This window comes from Pecten maximus, chromosome 12 (assembly GCF_902652985.1).
Source record: "Pecten maximus chromosome 12, xPecMax1.1, whole genome shotgun sequence".
Lineage (NCBI taxonomy): Eukaryota > Metazoa > Mollusca > Bivalvia > Pectinida > Pectinidae > Pecten > Pecten maximus.
In genome coordinates, this window is record NC_047026.1 from 6,493,583 (window position 1) to 6,512,934 (window position 19,352).

Genomic DNA, 19,352 nt, shown 5'->3' on the forward strand with positions numbered 1-19,352 from the left:
AGTCACGAACATTCGTGCTATCGGATTAAAATACCCTATGTATCAACGTAACTTGCAACAATTCATGCTGTTATATTTTATAAATTGTGAATATTCTCACGAAGGGAGACATCGATGTTTATTTCCTTAAATTATTTTTTACCGGGAACGGTCGCGTCTACGCATTGCGTATACCAAAACTGATGACGGATACGTGTTAAAAAGAAACTGGGTCAGTCTGTAACGCCATCGTTATTGTGGTGGCATAATGAATTTCCAAATCCTTTATCTCCTTGGCACTTTGAACTTGGTGTCGGAACGGATCGTCCGATTGGTAATCAAAAGTCGATTTCAGTCGGCAGGATCGTTCTTGGGCTATTTGACTACTTTTCCACTTCCTTGGTTAATAAACTCTTGCAAAATGTCAATTACTGCCAGTCTATAGACTTTGGAGGGGTGAGCTAGGCAGGCTATCGACTCTATGATTTACAACCGATATCCCTACGGGTTAGACCATTATATTGCAGGTTTTGTAACCGATAACTGGGTTTATTAGTAGGTAGACTTTAGACAGCGATAAAAATCTATTGTAGTAAAGTTCATGAGACCTTCTACTTGACAAAAATGATTCCGCTGCGATGTCAGACTCTTGGTGGGATTATGAAATAAGCACAAAATTATCAACACACTGTATGAACAGGTGTACGTGAAATTGGTTTTATTTTTAATGGTGCTCTTTGTTTTCATCGACAAACTCGATTTAGCTGGATAAGCATTTACAAAATTAAAATACACAGCTGTTTGAGTAGTTTAGATAAAGACCTCTCTTACACGCGTATAGAAAAACAGATCCTCTCTTTGATGTAAATCCAAAAACAAAAGATTTAGCATCAGATTTTGCGACGGGGTGAAATATAACAAATATAATCTGGAGGTTCTTTATTTAACGACATAGGGTATGTATTAAAAGATTCTACTGATAAATCCATTTAAACTGATTATTATGAGAAAAGAATTTATTTAATCGGAATTTATAGCTATTTTGCTCTTATACCTTCCAATAATGATAAAGATATTAGCAAAATATGAAAAAAAGTCTTCTAATCACAAAGTCCCGGCCTATACCACGGTATGTCGTTTAGTAACGTATAATTCTCTCTCTCTCTCTCTCTCTCTCTCTCTCTCTCTCTCTCTCTCTCTCTCTCTCTCTCTCTCTCTCTCTCTCTCTCTCTCTCTCATTTTCATTTTGCTGCCTTAAATACTTGTTAATGCGATGCTTGTATCTTTGACAGGAAAATCTAATAATCATTTGCAAGTTTAATAGGAAAGACAATATTCACTGGCCTTGCCTCAAGAAGTTGGATGCATCCTGTTTTCTTAACAAATGTTATGCTTGTTTTTCTTTCACACCTAATAATTTGTTCCTAGCTAGGGAAACACAACAAGTGTGCATCAGCGAAAAGAGGTAATCTTGACGTTTCTAAAACATGTTTTTTTCCAATGTGATTTAAACATTCTAGTGATCTTCGTACTAGAATAAATTTCAATCATAACATAACAAAGCCGTGGCTGTATTTTATCTCGGAATCCAACCATACAAGATGTTGTTTTCATTTCACTTTATCATGTCAGGACTTTGGACAATTTTGACGATAACCCAATTACCGAAGCGCTTGTCAGGGCGAATACCGGAAATGACGTTGAACGTTGATGACTCCATGCCGAGAACAAATGATAGTGGGGCATTGAGCCGGTCGATAATTTGTTAGGATAACTACCGATGTTCTTGATTATGTGGGTAGCAATATTTCGATCCGTCTTGTCACCGGAAACCACCAAGCTGATGACACTCTTCGTTCGTGGATTTGTTGCATGCTGTGGGTAAATCGTTTAAATCGGACGGTCTCTTTCATTGCGTTTGTGTGTCGTTTATCAGGAATGTTACATGAAACACGTTCATGGCAACTCCGCACTTATCAAGATAGAGAGATATTATTTAATATGACCGGGTTCAATGTTCTCATAACGACCGCGGTAATACGTTACACTAGAACGGGATTTATTTACCATTGTATCAGTAGAAATTAGGTATTGATGTTTATACTTGATGCTATCACTTTTAAAGTAGTTGTTTTGCTGAGTCTAATCAATAGGTGTTACGTTAGGGAATAATTCAAGAGACAAATTAATTCAGGAGACAATACATTAAAACCACGTGCATAACATTCAAATAAAACATTAAATTATTCCGTTGTGTTATTCTGCTTGCCTAATTAAACTAAAAAAATTATGATTCGCATGTTTTGTTAGAAAGGCTTGAACCTTTGTATCGGGTTTGAAATCAGGATGATGGTCCCCTTGCGACGTTGATTATTATCAGAGATTCATGTTGATGATTGAACTTTCATTGTCCATTGTATTTGGCATGCGATCGAAGGATCTGCCGAAATATTGAATTATTTGGTATCAAATCAATATTGCCATTGTTTAGTAGATCATTTGTTTTATGTAAAATATCTGGACTTCAATGGCTATTTTACACGGAGGTTCTTAAGAGGCTACCAATGGCACATGCAAGCTAACGTATTTGTTTCTTAGGCCATTTGGAAACCATACTTTTACAGGTAAACATTTTTGACATGCATTTTACCTCGAACGGTGCATATATAAAATGATATTTTGAAATTTAAGCAACATTATACAAAGCATGTGGAATATTGTTTGATAAAAAAAATCTTCAGAAACCCATGAAATCATGGAAATGTATGCATCCTTATAAGCAACTTATATTCTTTGAAATTGTGAAGTTCATGAATATATTTTTAAATTAAAAAAACAGACAAATTATTTTATATTGCATTATTGAAGCACACATATTTTTTGGATTGGGTCTAGTCCATAAGAAACAACCACCACCACCACCCCCACCCCCCTCTTAAAAAATGTCCAAAATCTGCTTTTATATTAGATGACATGCTGATTTTGCTAAGTCTAAAATGTTAACTGACATCTTATTTGTACACCAGAGTTAGCATGGAAGTAAATAAATTCATTTGATTACCATTGATATGGATCTTTTACCAATCTTCCTCTGTTTTTCAGCGACATGTGGACAGTGATGATGGTATAGAGTGCTTGCCGATATCCCCGAACTTAACTAGAGTTACCGTACCGACAATATCAACAATATTGGTATGTACGAATGTTGTAATATTCAGTGAAATCTATACAATTGTAACATGTCCGAAAACTGGGAAATGTGTTTCAGTTACTCCGCTAATATATACCAAAGGTAGTAAACTGTACATATGCTGGACAACAATCAGGACTACAAAACGTTCATTCTCCCATGGCATTTTTTATTTTAATCACTTTGATGAAATAGAAGTAGTCTGAGATATTCATCATTATCACTAGTTGTCAGTGTATCAAGTAGCTCCTCACGATCCCTTGGTTACGCATTGTGTTGTATTTTTTCATAACCGAATACCGCAAAGTATGACAACGGTTACTGATCTGATAAAGTAGGACAATTATCACTGATCTGATAAAGTAGGACAACATTTACTGATCTGATAAAGTAGGACAATTATCACCGATCTGATAAAGTAGGACCCAGGTTACTGATTTGATAAATCAAAACGACGGGTTACTGATCTGATAAAGTAGGACCCCGGTTACTGATCTGATAATGTAGGACAACGGTTACTGATCTGATAAAGTAGGACACCGGTTACTGATCTGATAAAGTAGGACCCCGGTGACTGATCTGATAAAGTAGGACAATGGTTGCTGATCTGATAAAGTATGACAATTATCACTGATCTGATAAAGTAGGGCAATTATCACAGATCTGATAAAATAGGACAATTATCACTGATCTGATAAAGTAGGACAATTATCACTGATCTGATAAAGTAGGACAATTATCACTGATCTGATAAAGTAGGACAATTATTACTGATCTGATAAAGTAGGGCAATTATCACAGATCTGATAAAATAGGACAATTATCACTGATCTGATAAAGTAGGACAACGGTTACTGATCTGATAAAGTAGGGCAATTATCACAGATCTGATAAAATAGGACAATTATCACTGATCTGATAAAGTAGGACAATTATCACTGATCTGATAAAGTAGGACCCAGGTTACTGATTTGATAAATCAAAACGACGGTTACTGATCTGGTAAAGAAGGACAATTATCACTGATCTGATAAAGTAGGACAATTATCACTGATCTGATAAAGTAGGACAATTATCACTGATCTGATAAATCAAAACGACGGTTACTGATCTGGTAAAGAAGGACAATTATCACTGATCTGATAAAGTAGGACAATTATCACTGATCTGATAAAGTAGGACCCCGGTTACAGATCTGATAAAGTAGAATAGCGGTTACTAATATGATAAATCAGCACAATATTTATTAATCTGATAAAATGGGACAATGATTATTGATTAGAGCTGAGCGATGAGCACTAATTTGACGAAGTAGGACAATAATTACTGATTTAACAAAATAGGGCTATAATTATCGACTACCATTGAAATATGGTACTTAAAATTCTTCATAACGCCTTTTTGCTGAAATCAATTACGAGGTAATTGGCATCAATTTAATTTCGACTCAATTATTCCTGTGCTAGGATATGTGATAAAAATACCAATTACAAGATTGCTTCATATTGAAAATAACATGATTGCGTGTCAAGGCCGAGTAGCCTGAAACGTGTGAATAATAGCTAATGCTAATTATAACAGTTCTTTTGGCTTTATGGTCCAATATAATTGATTGTTATTAAACAAAATGCGGATACGGAGATCCATCTTTAGATAATAATGCTTAATACGGCTAAATCAGAATGGACAAAAAGGCGATAACACATATCAATCTTTCCCGCTAGCTTGCAATTAGCTCATTTTTTTTAAAATGCCGCCCTGACAACCTAATTGAGCTATGACAGAAAAACAGTGGGATACGGTAACTATACTGACGGGAAATCCTCTTGTTTTGTTTACACTTGTACCTAGACTACTGAGAATCTTTATTAAATATAAGGGATGTCCAAACGACTATACTGATAGAAAACCTCATGTTGTTGAACATTTGTACATAGACTTACTGAGAATCTTTATCAAAATATATGGGCTGTCCAAACGATAGTAAATTCTGCATTCTGTATCATAGATTTATCCTAGGGTGTATTTGACCACTGACTATCATATAAGGCATTTCTCGCGTGTTAGGGTGACAATGCTGTCTATAAATGCAGGTACGACCAATCTTATCATCATCAACAGTTCTAATAGCCTACCCCATGGATCGCAAATCAAAATCAAATCAAATTGTTCTTGTATTCCGTGATAGCGTTTGTCAGCTGTCGCTGATCTTCCGTAGAGCTTCTCGCATCGAAGGCAGATGACAGTAAAATCTCGCGATCCTTTCAACAGAACTGCGCGACAGAGGAAATTACCGGAATAAGCTGGGCTCAGACATGCTTCAAACAATCACCACTTGGACGATGTAGATGAATGCATGGAAATCTTTATCTATACATATCACTTGTAAAACCCTCAGATTTCTTTTGATAACCAGAATTACGTCTTTCAATGAACGTATATGTATAATTTAATTGACTTATCAAGAAGATGTTTATTTCAAATCAGAATTTTAATTAATTGATTCTATATCACTAATTACTATCAAGAATCGTGTCTGACTCAAATCGAATAGCAACATGATAACTATAATTCATAAAACGAGATATAAAGCATTTAAACAATTAATTATCGATTTTGGTTTTAATCTTATCTAGCTACATATTGTAAATAGTTTTACGCCTTTTGTCTGGTATTTTCTCTCGATTAATGAAACAATTGATGCAAATCAGAATATATAAAATAGGGACGAAATGTCGAAAAGACGAAATTTAAGGTTGCTTTTTTTTTATCTTTCGGGGCGAAAAGACCAAATTTAATTTTTGTTAATTTTCGTGTTCTTGTGGCGAATATTCGAAAAGACGAAAATAATGAACCCAAAAATAGGTTAATTATCGTTCTTTCGTCTTTTCGCCCCGAAAAGACTAAAGAACGAGAATAAAGCTATTTTATTTTCGTCTTTTCGGGGCGAAAATACGAGAAAGGACGAAATGGCAGAAATCAGCCACCGAATATTCTTCCTGTAAATCCATATTGTGTTACAGGTTAGCCTTATTCTATTGATTTTGAGTGAGAATATTTGTGTCGTTTATATGGAGATATTACCATAAGTAATGGTGTGTTACTGCCGGCAACTCATCTTTTTTCTACCATTTTTCTTGACCATTTGATGCATTCCCAGTGGCCTTTGTCAAGTGAATTTTATCTCTTTATTCATCCCAGCATTAAATCTGTCATTGTCTTTAAGATGTACATATCCCTTGTGAGCCTTACTGTCAAGTCCGCGATGCTGTGTCCCTAGGTAGCATTAGCTGTACCTGTCAATTTGACGTGATTCGTGCAGTGCAGGCACGTGATAGAACTAAAACATTTCCTGAAGTTTCAGTTTGCTGTCGTATTGTAGCTGGTAAGATCAGTTGACACGGTGGAATTACCGAGGTTGAACGATGATGAAATGTACAGAAAAAAAACATAGCATCGCCAAATTTTAACACTTGTAAGAAAACTCCTATAAATTACTGCAAATAGGAGTTACATTTTGCGACAGATTTCTACACTTAAATTGCCCATCAACTCTCATTGGGCCTTCTAATGGATACATTCAATAAAGGTGATTATTTGATTTAAGTTACGTTCATGATAATGGTAAACTCAACGCAGATTCTTGATATATTCTGTTTGGAAGTGACGGAAGCATATCTCTCACACCTTTCAAGGTTTTCCTCATTATATTCACAAATTCAGCACATTTGTTGCTAGTTGTTAGATAAAACCTATTTGTTTACAAGTGTTCATCCAGCACATGACTCGTATTGAGTTATCTAGATGTGCAGCTACCACATTGATTAAAATCATCTTTTTCATTTAAATCAGCTAGATCTTGTGTAAGTAAATAGTTCTTCCCTGGTAAAAATTATTAAGAATATGTTTTAGGTTTTCTACGTGAATGGAGTCATCTTATGTTTCTAGGAATGTCAGGAAATTAGGAGGTATACGAAATGTATATTTGGTTCCTGTTTACACATAGTTCTGATTGCTTGTTGAAACATAGTTCTGATTGCTTGTTGAAACATAGTTCTGATTGCTTGTTTAAACATAATTCTGACTGCTTGTTTAAACATAGTTCTAATTGTTTATTTAAACATAGTTCTGATTGCCTGTTTAAACATAGTTCTGATTGCTTGTTTAAACATAGTTCTGATTGCTTGTTAAAACATAATTCTGATTGCTGGTAAAACATAGTTCTGATTGCTTGTTTAAACATAGTTCTGATTGCTTGTTAAAACATAGTTCTGATTGCTTGTTGAAACATAGTTCTGATTGCTTGTTTAAACATAATTCTGACTGCTTGTTTAAACATAGTTCTAATTGTTTATTTAAACATAGTTCTGATTGCCTGTTTAAACATAGTTCTGATTGCTTGTTAAAACATAGTTCTGATTGCTGGTTTAAACATATTTCTAATTGCGACTTTAAACATAAATTTGATTGCTTCTTTAAACATAGTTCGGATTGCTTATTTAAACAAGATTCTGAGTGCTTATTTAAACATAGTTCTGATTGCCTGTTTAAACATAGTTCTGATTGCTTGTTTAAACATAGTTCTGATTGCTTGTTTGAACATAGTTCTTATTGCGTCTTTAAACATAAATTTGATTGCTTGTTTAAACATAGTTCTGATTGCTTGTTTGAACATAGTTCTTATTGCTTGTTTGAACATAGTTCTTATTGCGTCTTTAAACATAAATTTGATTGCTTCTTTAAACATAGTTCGGATTGCTTGTTTAAACAAGATTCTGAGTGTTTATTTAAACATAGTTCTGAGTGCCTGTTTAAACATAGTTCTTATTGCTTGTTGAAACATAGTTCTGATTGCTTGTTTAAACATAAATTTGATTGCTTGTTTAAACATAGCTCTGATTGCTTGTTTAAACAAGATTCTGAGTGTTTGTTTAAACACAGTTCTGATTACCTGTTTAAACATAGTTCTAATTGCTTGTTTAAACATAGTTCTGATTGCTTGTTTCAACATCGTTCTGATTGCCTGTTTAAACATATTTCTGATTGCTTAGTTAAACATAGTTCTGATTACTTATTTGAACAGAGATTTTTATTTCAAAGACATATATGGAGATGATGCCTTCTCAATTATACCTGTGTATCCGTTTTTGTTTTGTTTTTGTTTTGTTTTTGTTGTTGTTTTGTTTTTTTTAGGGGGTGGGGGTACGACGGAGAACAAGAAAGTGTAGCTTCTTTGTTCAGATGCTCAATCTGATTTGAATACCCCGCTTCTTTGTGAAGTTTTTGTGAAGTGTCGGTCGAGATTTGAAATTTCATTGTTTATCTCATTCACTTCATAATAACGGGGTGATTAGCTAAGGAAAGCTTCGGCTATTTCCGCGGAAAGCATATGTTTTTCGTTCGTGTCGGAAATATCCGAAACTGTCCCGTTGAATCATTTCGGGTATTTATACATGCGTAAAGTGTAGGTTATTTTCGATTTAAAGAATTATTCAGAAAAAAAAGTTTTGTCTAAACTTTGTCTCTAGAACAAGAGTATAATTCTTTCAACAATCAGTGACACGAAATACGTGTTTCCTTTAAGGATGTATCTGAGGATATATAAGGTACTCGACAATCTGACGACCAAACATTATGTGCTTTGTTTTCTGTTTTTATTCCGTTACAGTCATGAACAATATTTACGCCAATTAAGATGTGCGTTTATGATGGCGTCCATTACATGAATTGTAACAGTTTCAAATATTATGACCACCAGTTTATGGTCCCTTAACATGATGTGACGGGGGATGACTCACAATGTGGTCTGATCAATAACAGACAGGACGAAGAATTGTCTTTGCAAAGCTAACAACTGTGGACAGAAACGCCAATTACCAATTGTCTATAGCTATTAACACAACCCTTTGTGATGCCATGGGTTCAGAAATGCCAAGAAATTGTCTGTAGATCTTAACACATTTCATTGCAATGTCAAGGGCCCTGACCAAACATTTGAGGACATAAAATGCCAACCAATTGTCGATAGATCAAAACACAGCCCATTGTGATGTCATGGGTTCAGACCAAAGAGTCGAGGGCAGCAAATTTCAATGCTATCAATTGTCTTTATCTCTAAGCATAGTCCATTGTAATGTCGGGAATTCGGACCAAAGAGTCGAGGGCAGAAAATGTCAATCAATTGTCTATTGTTCTAAGCGCCGTCCTTTCTAATGTCATTGGCTCAGACCAAAGCGTCGAGGGCAGCAAATTCCAATATTAAGCAATTGTATATGGATCACAACATAGTCCATTGTAATGTCATGGATTTGGATCAAAGCGTTGAAGGTAGAAAAATGCCAAGCAATTGTCTATATTTCTAAGCACAGTCCTGCATGATGTCAGAGTTTCAGACTAAAAACAGAAAATGCCTGTAATCATTTCTCTATGGTTCTAAATACAGTCGATAGTGATGTGAAGGGCTCGGGTGATAGAGTCGAGGGAAGAAAATGCCAATTATAAATTGTCTGTAGTTCTTAATCACAGAGAAAACTCGGCTGTCCGGAAATTAACACCAACTGTTTCCCAATGCTTCTGTACAAATGTCACATAAATAGCATCTCTGAGTGTAAATTTCGTAAAACAGTAAGTTAATACGTGGAAGGACAATAAAAGAAATGTCATATGTTAGCGCCGAAATGGCAGCTCCTGCTGCATGTTCAAAATTGTTGCGAAGAATACATTGGATGGTTGAAAAGGTTCTATAGCACGTATAATGACCGGTGAAAAGCTTTGAGATGGCCATATTGATTGTTGTGATATGACACAATATCAGAACTTCAAATTATTAATCGTATCATTTCTTATCGTGTTTTCAGTCATATTCCTTTTTAGTTTACATGCACATCATTCTAACAATGTAATATGATAAAATGTTGGTTACCTTCGACTGGCACGAAAAAAATGAAATTCAAGCGAGACAGACGGAAATTAAGCGGAAAACATACCAGATAACGTACTAGTCGCACGATGGATGTTTTATGGAGTTTAGTCCGTACATTCAAATAAAATTGTCATACAGCTCCATCTTTCACCGACATTCAATGTTACTATCGTGTTTTACACATTACCTGGCCATACCGTAGACCGCAAACTTTCAACAGACCTAATAATCAGGCTCATTTCCTCTAAAGCTAAAGTACATGTTTCGATAACAACATAAGATTTTTATATATCTTTATTTTACACTGTGTCACTCGTACTATTGTTAGCTGTGTCTAGGGTCACAGATTTGTCAGCCATCACTCCTGTCTAACTTAGTTGTGTTGAAATTTGAGCCAATGGTGTCCCAATTACGCGTCGTCACTTCAACTTTAAAGTACAAAATTGTACTGCTCTTGACAATTGCATTCTTCACACTTAAACTTGTAATTAAGAAAAGTCTACATATAGACACAAAACAAATGGTCTTGTAGACTTGTTGTATAAATCTGGTCTTTACTGTTATCCCTGATCTGAATCATTATTGTGCTTGATGATCTTTTACAATAAATTCAAGCATTTAGGGTATGTTTTTAAAAAGTTTAAAATGAGAAGTGTAGTTTTGACGATCTATATACGGACCCGTCAAATCGCCAAATTAAAATCCCGCTAAAATTTCCCGCTATACGATATTTGGATGAATAAGACAGTATTTATATGTTTGTATGTATACAATATCAGCCAGATTATACTTTGTAGTTAAGAAACTTTTATCTATTGTCTCTTTCTTGTTGTTATGGTCACACGTTGAATGAATGAATCACACTAGGATGTTGTTTATCATTGTCGTTTATCATTGTTGTTGATCATATTTCAAATTAAGAACACCAATAAGTGCCAGTACTAGACGTGTTACTGGCAGATTATCTCAATTTAAACCAATGCTGGAGACTGGGCGACTCCTTGTTTGTAATGGCTTATGAAAAGAAATCAAGTTCTGATCGCCGACTTGGCAGCATTTCCAAACCTTAATTATATAACTTAGGCAGAGTGATACTATATGAAATATGATCAATATAAGAAGCCGTACTGATTTAGAGAATTATAAACTTCCCTACTCAATCTTCGCCTACAGCTTCAAAAATGTAATAGTCTAAAACAAAATATTAATGTTACCATTTCTATTACGGTATATCCGACATTAATGAAACATGTAATCTTATAAGATGCAGTTCTCTGTGTATACTTCAAGGAGATGATAATAATCTTAGCTTTGTTCATGTGATTCCGGACAGGATTTAGCCAAACAAAGCAAAGCATAATGTATGTTATATCTATTTTCGCCAATACATCCTTAAGTACACTTTACATCAGCTGGTGTAAGTAGTTTTTGTGTCCTAATATATCTTTTTTGTTTTGTAGGAGGCATCAGTAGAGAGGAACGGATAAACTACCTAGGTAGGTATTAAACAGTCACACACAATTACATCAGACCGATTCCATGAGTGGTAAAACGTTACCATTTCAAACTGAGAATTGCAAAAACATAAATCCAAATATTGTAAATTTTACCATTCACTATATAGCAAGCATGAACTGAATTAAAAGATATTTTAGATTCTTAGTGCACAATATGGAGTGGAACTTTACGATTCAAAAAAGTAGTCGACATACTGATATCCATTGTAAAGTGCTAGCAGATAAAGGAATAATTAATTGAATGAACGTGTTGTTGTTTTTTTGTTTTGTTTTCTTATTATTATTATTATTATTTTTTTTTTTTAATTGGTCAAATTCAGTACTTTGGTGACAGTGAGCAAGTGTTTTTCGTTATAATTAGACATTTATCTTGCTCTTGCCCATTTAAATGTTTAGCTCGTTTATAGCCTATCTAAAGTCCATATTTTTTCACTATATTTCAGGTTAAACATGCTGTTCTGACATTGAAGAAAAACAAGAGACAACTCTAAAACTTAAAAAGATGTGGAGGAAATTGGAATTATACTTTTAAAACGTGAAGCGAATCTACAAGCAAGCGCTATCCTGAAATCTAAAAGCATTTTGGTATTTCAACAAAACTAAAATAAACACTTCTCTTTCAACTAATAGCATTAGGACGTGAAAGAATTAGATGAACTCGTAAAGTGTTAACGCTATCGGCTTCGAAAGCTGTTTTTTTTCTGATAAAACCACATAGCTGGCGGACAAGCTCATTTGGTGAACAATCCACGAAGGACATTAATCCTTCACGGATTTGTTATAACGCTTCCTCGTCATGTCGACTCAACTGAGATGTCTTTGACACTGAACATTATCTCACTACAGCAAAATTGCGCGTCTTCGCTATCTTTAAACATAAAGAGGTGATCATCTTTCGAGAGGAGTCGTTGGCGTTGTATTGTATACGAAGATATACCAATAGCTTACAAGATTAAGGTCCTATAGATGTTTCTATCTATCGAAAAATCCCAGCCGGTATAAAGTATTAGGAATAAGCTGAGAATCTTATCGCACTATAGTCCTTCATTAGCCCTTCATTTTTATCAACTTCCCGTGACACAAAAACGTTCATCAGCTCCGAATAGATAATTACGAAAGATAGAATACCATGCCCGACTGGAAGGCAATTGATTGTAAGCTGTGATTACCGTGGTAACAGACTGCTTTTGTGATTTGTTTATATTTGGAACATTGTTGTGATCGTGCTGATTACGAACTGGATATAACAACTGTAGGATGTAGTATCAATGTCTTTTCATAAACTCCTCGTATCTCGAGTGTGTAGGAAGGTGTTCCACAGACTTCCATAAGATCCACGTCTGATTCAACGCGGATACGTAATTATTTGACAGATACATACAGTTACGTGACTTCCGATATCGCTTCAGTCAGTGTCCAGTATATTTATAATAGGATAAAATATACCAGGAGGATGCCTCTTGTTTCCGAACTGCCGCCCCAGTTGGCCCTTAACCTGTCAGCGGGGAACGCGTCCGATTTGTCAGGGCCTAAAGGTTATGACCTACCTCACCTCATCGTTACTGTTATCATCGTCTCAATTATCATCATCCTCATCATCTTTGGAAACCTCCTGGTCGTTGTCGCCGTGTTTACGGATCGAAACCTGAAGACCATCCAGAACTGGTTTATAGCTTCTCTTGCTCTAGCGGACTCACTTCTTGGTCTCGTCATCATGCCGTTTTCTTTAGCCAATGAGGTGATGGGATACTGGTATTTCGGTCCAGTCTGGTGCGACATGTGGAAGACCATTGACGTCTTTCTGTGCACGGCGTCTATATTAAATATTTGCCTTATCAGCATCGACCGCTACTTCTGCATCACACGCGCCCTTACCTACACTCATTTTAGAACGCCGGCACGAGCTGTTCTTATGATGGCCTCGGTCTGGGTTCTATCTACTGTCATTTGTGTTCCTCCTTTGATTGGCTGGAAAAATCCGCTAAAAGTAACAGAGTATCCTCTATGCCTACTTAGTACGGAGACAGGATACATAATATATTCTGCGATGGGATCTTTTTATATCCCTGCAGTCATCATGGTCATGGTGTATTTCCAAATTTATCGAAAGGCGAAATTGAGAGCTAGGCGGGGAAATAAGAGGGACCCTAAAAAGAAAGAGCAGAAAAAGAAAGCTGTCAAAAAAGAAAAGGAGGCTGACAAACAGGAGTTGAAACCAATGATGAGTCCTATTGAGACAGTCCGACCGGATACACGGACGATTATGGACTGTGCTACGGCTCACTCTGATGACGAAAGCACGTGGCCAATGTATGATAAACCAATCCCAGTGACTGATGACGCCGGAAAAGACCAAACTAACAATGGTGACGGATCAAATCCGGACGAAATGACAAAATTAATTCCGGCTAATAGCTCGGTCGAAAATGACAACAAATCCGGTAATGATTCGAAATGTGTTGAGGACAATAGCGTAGCTGTAAACGGAGCTGCCATTAAGCAGGGAAACGAGAAAGTTGTTTCTGTTACTACAACCGACAACGGTGAAACGCGCACAGAGGTTTGTAAACCACCTGCTCAGGAAAATAAAGCCAGAAAACTTAGTAATCCGACCAAGAAAGATCCGGTGAAACAAGAAAATGATGTTATGGGTGAATTAGAAAAACAAAAAAAGAAATTAGCGAAAGCACGAGAAAGGCGTGCGACTATTGTATTGGGACTTGTGATGGCGGCTTTCGTATTGTGCTGGTTTCCATTCTTCACACTCTACATTATATCCTCACTGTGTGAGTATTGTATTCCTGTTGTAGTGTTCAACGTATTTTTCTGGGCTGGGTACTGTAACTCCGCCCTCAACCCTATAATATACACTGTGTTCAACAGGGAGTTTCGCAACGCCTTTCACAAGATTGTGTTCAAGAATGAATTGTGCAGACGGAGATGAGCAATCTACTTTAATACTCTAGCTTCATATGAAATTAGAGAATGCTCTTCTGTGTACGAAACAATCGAATAGTTTATGTGAGGATATTAATGATGAACTGAGAGTTATCTGCATACAACGACAGGTATCAACGTTAGTTATGTACTGTAAATCACTTATATTTCACATAGGACTTATTTTCGCGAGGCAGTTCAATCGCAAATTCAAATCCTTTGCCAAAAACAAAAACAAACAAAAAACAAAGAAAAACAAAAAATAAAACAATAAAAAATTTTGAGAGCGGCCAAACTATTAGCGGTTACCGATAAAGGAATCATGTTGATTCACTGAGTCTAAAATCTCATCATTTGGGAATTTAACATTTTAAAGTCTCTTCTAGATCGGCGTTCGCGAAATAAAGTATTCGCGAAATCTAAGTGCTTTACAGTACGTATCGGTCAAGATTCATAACCTACCAATGTATAATATATAACCCTTGTACAATGTAACACGACCATTTGTAAAATATTTGGCGAAAGGAAGCATATCTACTAGCTAAATGTGAAAAGCAAACACAACCTCTATTTATCAGAGCGCATGATTAATTGAACATAAATCACTGCTAGGGATCGAACCTGGGACCTCTGACTTACTAGTCTAATACATTCAACCGATCGAGCTAAAGAGAAGATCTCTCAAGTCGAGCGGTATATTGCAATTAGTATTTACCAGGGTAACATATACGTCTATTTGTTTGTTTGTTTTTTTCTGAATCATGATATTAACAACTATAAATAATGCTTTGTTAAACATGACAGCAACGTGATATGATTATTTCATATGTATGTTTATTTTACAGATGTTTGTACACTTAATTGGTTTACCTACCAAATTTTGTTCGTGTCTTCAATTTTGTATACGTAGAAAATCCAAAATGCTCCCCTTAAAAATGTTTACCCTTTGGTTTGTCACCTTAGTTGTCATTACACTTCAGAAGACGGTAGTTTTGGGAAGCTTGTTTTTCATAGATTGGGGCTTATGATGAAACCTAGCCTAACGAAGAGGTAACCATACCTTTTAACCATATAAGCCGACGACTATTTGTAACCCAAGTGAAGTTTTGCGGTGCGCATACTTCTGATATGGTAATTTCTATGGGGTAAACTTATGATATTATTTGAGTAAATATTAAATGCTTAGCCAACAATATCGTTTTTTTGTTCTCAATCCACCACCTAACAGTACAGAATTCATTGGATTTCTATTGAACGAAATAGATCTGAAAACACGGCACACCTCAACGACGTAATCCATTTCAGAATTGCTGGATGAATGGGAAACCCACACCTACGAAAAATAAAGATGTTGGTAGGATGCTTGGTATGTGGGGTGGAGGCACATGTAGTGACTATCACCTAAAAATGAAACTGTATCATACAGTCTTCACCGAATGCTAAACAGCTTTGGTAAATAAGGAATTTACACTGATCTATATCTCTTTTACCACAAATACTAGTTTTAATCTATTTTATTTAATAACTTTTAGAGTAATGGGACAACACACATATAGGGAAATAAAGAAAATAACTAGTAAGGAACAAAGACTACTTATTAAAACATAACGACACATAACTAAATTGCTCTATATTAACTTTCCAGTCCCAAGGGTGTATGGTTACCTATTTTTCACGTTTCAATTCATGATGGTTTATTGGAATATTTTGTTTAACGTCCTATTAACAGCCAGGGTCATTTAAGGACGTGCCAGGTTTGGAGGTGAAGGAAAGCCGGAGTACCCGGCGAAAAACCACCGGCCTACGGTCAGTACCTGGCAACTGCCTCACGTAGGTTTCGAACTCGCAACCTAGAGGTGGAGGGCTAGTAATAAAGTGTCTGGACACCTTAACCACTCGGCCACCGCGGCCCCATTTTCAATTCATGAGAATAACGACATGTTTAAGAAAATATACACGTACTTAACGTTCTTTTGAAATCAAATCTTGTAAATTCTGATTTTTGTTCTCATTACGGTTTCGTTGCACCTCTAAATTAAGGATTTTGGCATTTCTTTCGGCCTCCTTCCCACTTACGGTTGCCTCCAACCCTTACCATCAATGACGAGTCCTAGATGGAGGGAACTGTGGTATGGTGAAAATTAATTCATTTTTGCGCTATAGTTTCTACCTCTCAATTTTAAAAGTGCTGGAATATAACATTGATAAGTTTTTATTACAGTTCGAGGCTTAAATAGAAAGTCGGCACGCTTGTGTGTCTATATTTTTATGGTGTAACGATTATTTGTCTATGTTTTATTATATGTTAATTCATTTAGTCGTTTTTGTTTATTTACCAAGCAGTATATCTGTCCAACTCAATCTTCTATTTCTGAAAACATGCAAACGTAAGCACACCACACCGATACTAAATGTCACTTTTGTATATAGAAAACATGTTTCCGACAGAATAAAAGCTTCCATGAAGCTTGTTTTTGTATTTAGACAGGGTTTTCTTAAACAACGTCTGCAGACGTTTCTAGTTTAGCTTTTCTCTTTATTCAATTTTATCAGTAATAATATCCGTATAGCTAACACATTACTTCTAGTATATTCTTTTAAAGGGGAATTCCTTCGTTCGGACATCAGAAACATGCACACTTTCTAATGATGAAATCTATGTCCAAACGATGATTTTATGCCCTTTTTTTGCCTAAAAGTAATGAAATAAACACCGAAATGTACAGGGAAAAAATGTATCGTATACAAATACCATATGTCTTTGCGGTAATTAGTGATACTTCGGGTCGAATTAAAACAACTCAGGAAATCATACTCGATGAACTTTGGTTTATCCTGAGAGTAAAACTGCCGTATTAATGAAAAGATAAAAAATACATATTTTCCAGTAAGTTTAAATTTGACGACCTGAACTTCATTCAAACGAAGGAATGTCCTTTTAATAGTAAATATAGATGAAAATAGAATTATACAAACGCCTTACGCTTTACCTTAGATTATCCTTTTGTTCGTAAACTGTTTCATAAATGGCTAATAAAGAAGACTCAATCAGTATGCATAGAGCTTTACCCATTCTGTTCCAGTTTTTTTAACACTGAGTATCGGGCTAAGACAAACTGTACTTAAATGCATGATTGCATTTCGTATGGAAAGTATCGATAAGATATAAAAATGGAATACCAGATTTCACACAATAAATGAATCAAAATTACCCCAGGATTTATCACAACGATAACAGGCTGCATTGGATTAAAAAATATACATTTACATGTCTTTTTTTTTTTACATCTGATGCCCAAAGTCGATGTCGATAAGAATGTCTGCCAGCCTCACAGACGACATTAAATCTAAGGGAAATGTTTATTTGATATTAATTCAGTGTTTAAAACTTGGGATAAACTACTAGCATGGGCAGAGGAGACACCGAGGCTAAAGTAAAAATTAATCTTTACGGAATACTAAACAATGGTGGAATGATTCCTGTATCTCTTGTGGCACTGTCACGAAATAAAAAAAAAAAAAAAAAAAAACATGTCCGTTACTAACGGTTGCATTCACAGGGAACAAGCATTGCGTCTTAAATCAAGAATGCATTTTTAGAATTGATCTGAGTTAAGTTCGTTAATTTATTCCAATTAGAAAAATTCCATTAGAACGCATGCTTCTCCCAATTACCTCAAATAACGTCGTCAGCAATCAAAGCGTCTGCACTTCGCAAATATCTTCATTGAGACCTGGGTTATGTGATTGCTGGTTTACAAAACGTCTGTCAAAGACAAAGGATTGCACAAAAGACACACAGGTAAATTACAAATTTAAATAAGTTACAGATGAAACATGCATGACATAATGAATGAAGCTGCAACAGGGAGCTGTGTCGTCCTTTAAAACTCCTCAGAGATGTAAGGGGCCAAACACAACAAAGAATATCACCATAAGAATGAACCCATAATTTAAAATCAATTAAATGAGGGGAAAATATGAACAAACAATCTACGTTTGCAATGAGATTCCGGAAAAAGAACAAAGATAATAAGAACATGTGCTCCGGAAAACTAAGCGTCTTCTGCTTCATCGATGAAACCTGCCATACTATATAGGTGAATCCGGGTTACAATCGCAAATGAGAGCTAGGTTGGTGACAACGGAACCAATATACATATCAACAAGTTTCAAACACGTCGCACCAGGAAAAAGAATATTGCATATAACACCATCATGTCGACTATACAATTTCTCAACAGCCTTCATAAACCCAAAGGTGATGTCCACAAGTGTGGAATCAAGAACGGAAGCTAAGACAAATAAAGCTAGTCCAACGAAACAACCCCATAAGTATTCAGTAATAGCCCCATAATTCGATTTTCTAAATTTGGACAGAAGATTTATTTCAAATAACACGTAATACCCGTAAAGACCCATTACCTGTGCCACTTTTCATTAGAATGATACTTAAGAATCAAGGCAAACCTGTTGAATTGAAAATTCATCAGCAGAGCAGTCACACCTCTCAATAGATTAAACTAAACACATTTGAAAAGCACTGTTGAATATGATTAGATAGAGTGCAAGCCAATTTATGAGTCAAAACTGTATCAGACAGCCAACACGTAGTTCAGGGTTTTGTGAGCTGGTCGAACTTTGATAATATATTCAACCTTGATAATGTAGTATACCTCTTGTACATATTGTACAGTACATATCTGTTAAATCTCTGTCGCAGAAGCTTTATTTTTATCTTTTAAACGTCATCACACTGACTCGTGTTTTATTGATTATTACCCTGTTGTTCACACATATAAACGCT

General features: G+C 35.6%; 1 protein-coding gene across 1 annotated transcript; it reads left to right on the forward strand.

The window, feature by feature from the left end:
• Positions 1 to 3,081: 3,081 nt before the first annotated feature.
• Positions 3,082 to 15,738, forward strand: LOC117339827 (alpha-2Da adrenergic receptor-like). The gene is made up of 3 exons (XM_033901533.1): positions 3,082 to 3,171; positions 11,552 to 11,587; positions 12,052 to 15,738. Exon 3 carries the CDS (start codon positions 13,062 to 13,064, stop codon positions 14,550 to 14,552), a length of 1,491 nt encoding a protein of 496 aa, XP_033757424.1. The 5' UTR covers positions 3,082 to 3,171; positions 11,552 to 11,587; positions 12,052 to 13,061; the 3' UTR covers positions 14,553 to 15,738.
• The last annotated feature ends 3,614 nt before the right edge of the window (positions 15,739 to 19,352 follow it).

Bases quoted from the DNA above. Each gene is read 5' to 3' on its own strand.
- LOC117339827 (XM_033901533.1), top strand. From the start codon at position 13,062: ATGCCTCTTGTTTCCGAACTGCCGCCCCAGTTGGCCCTTAACCTGTCA.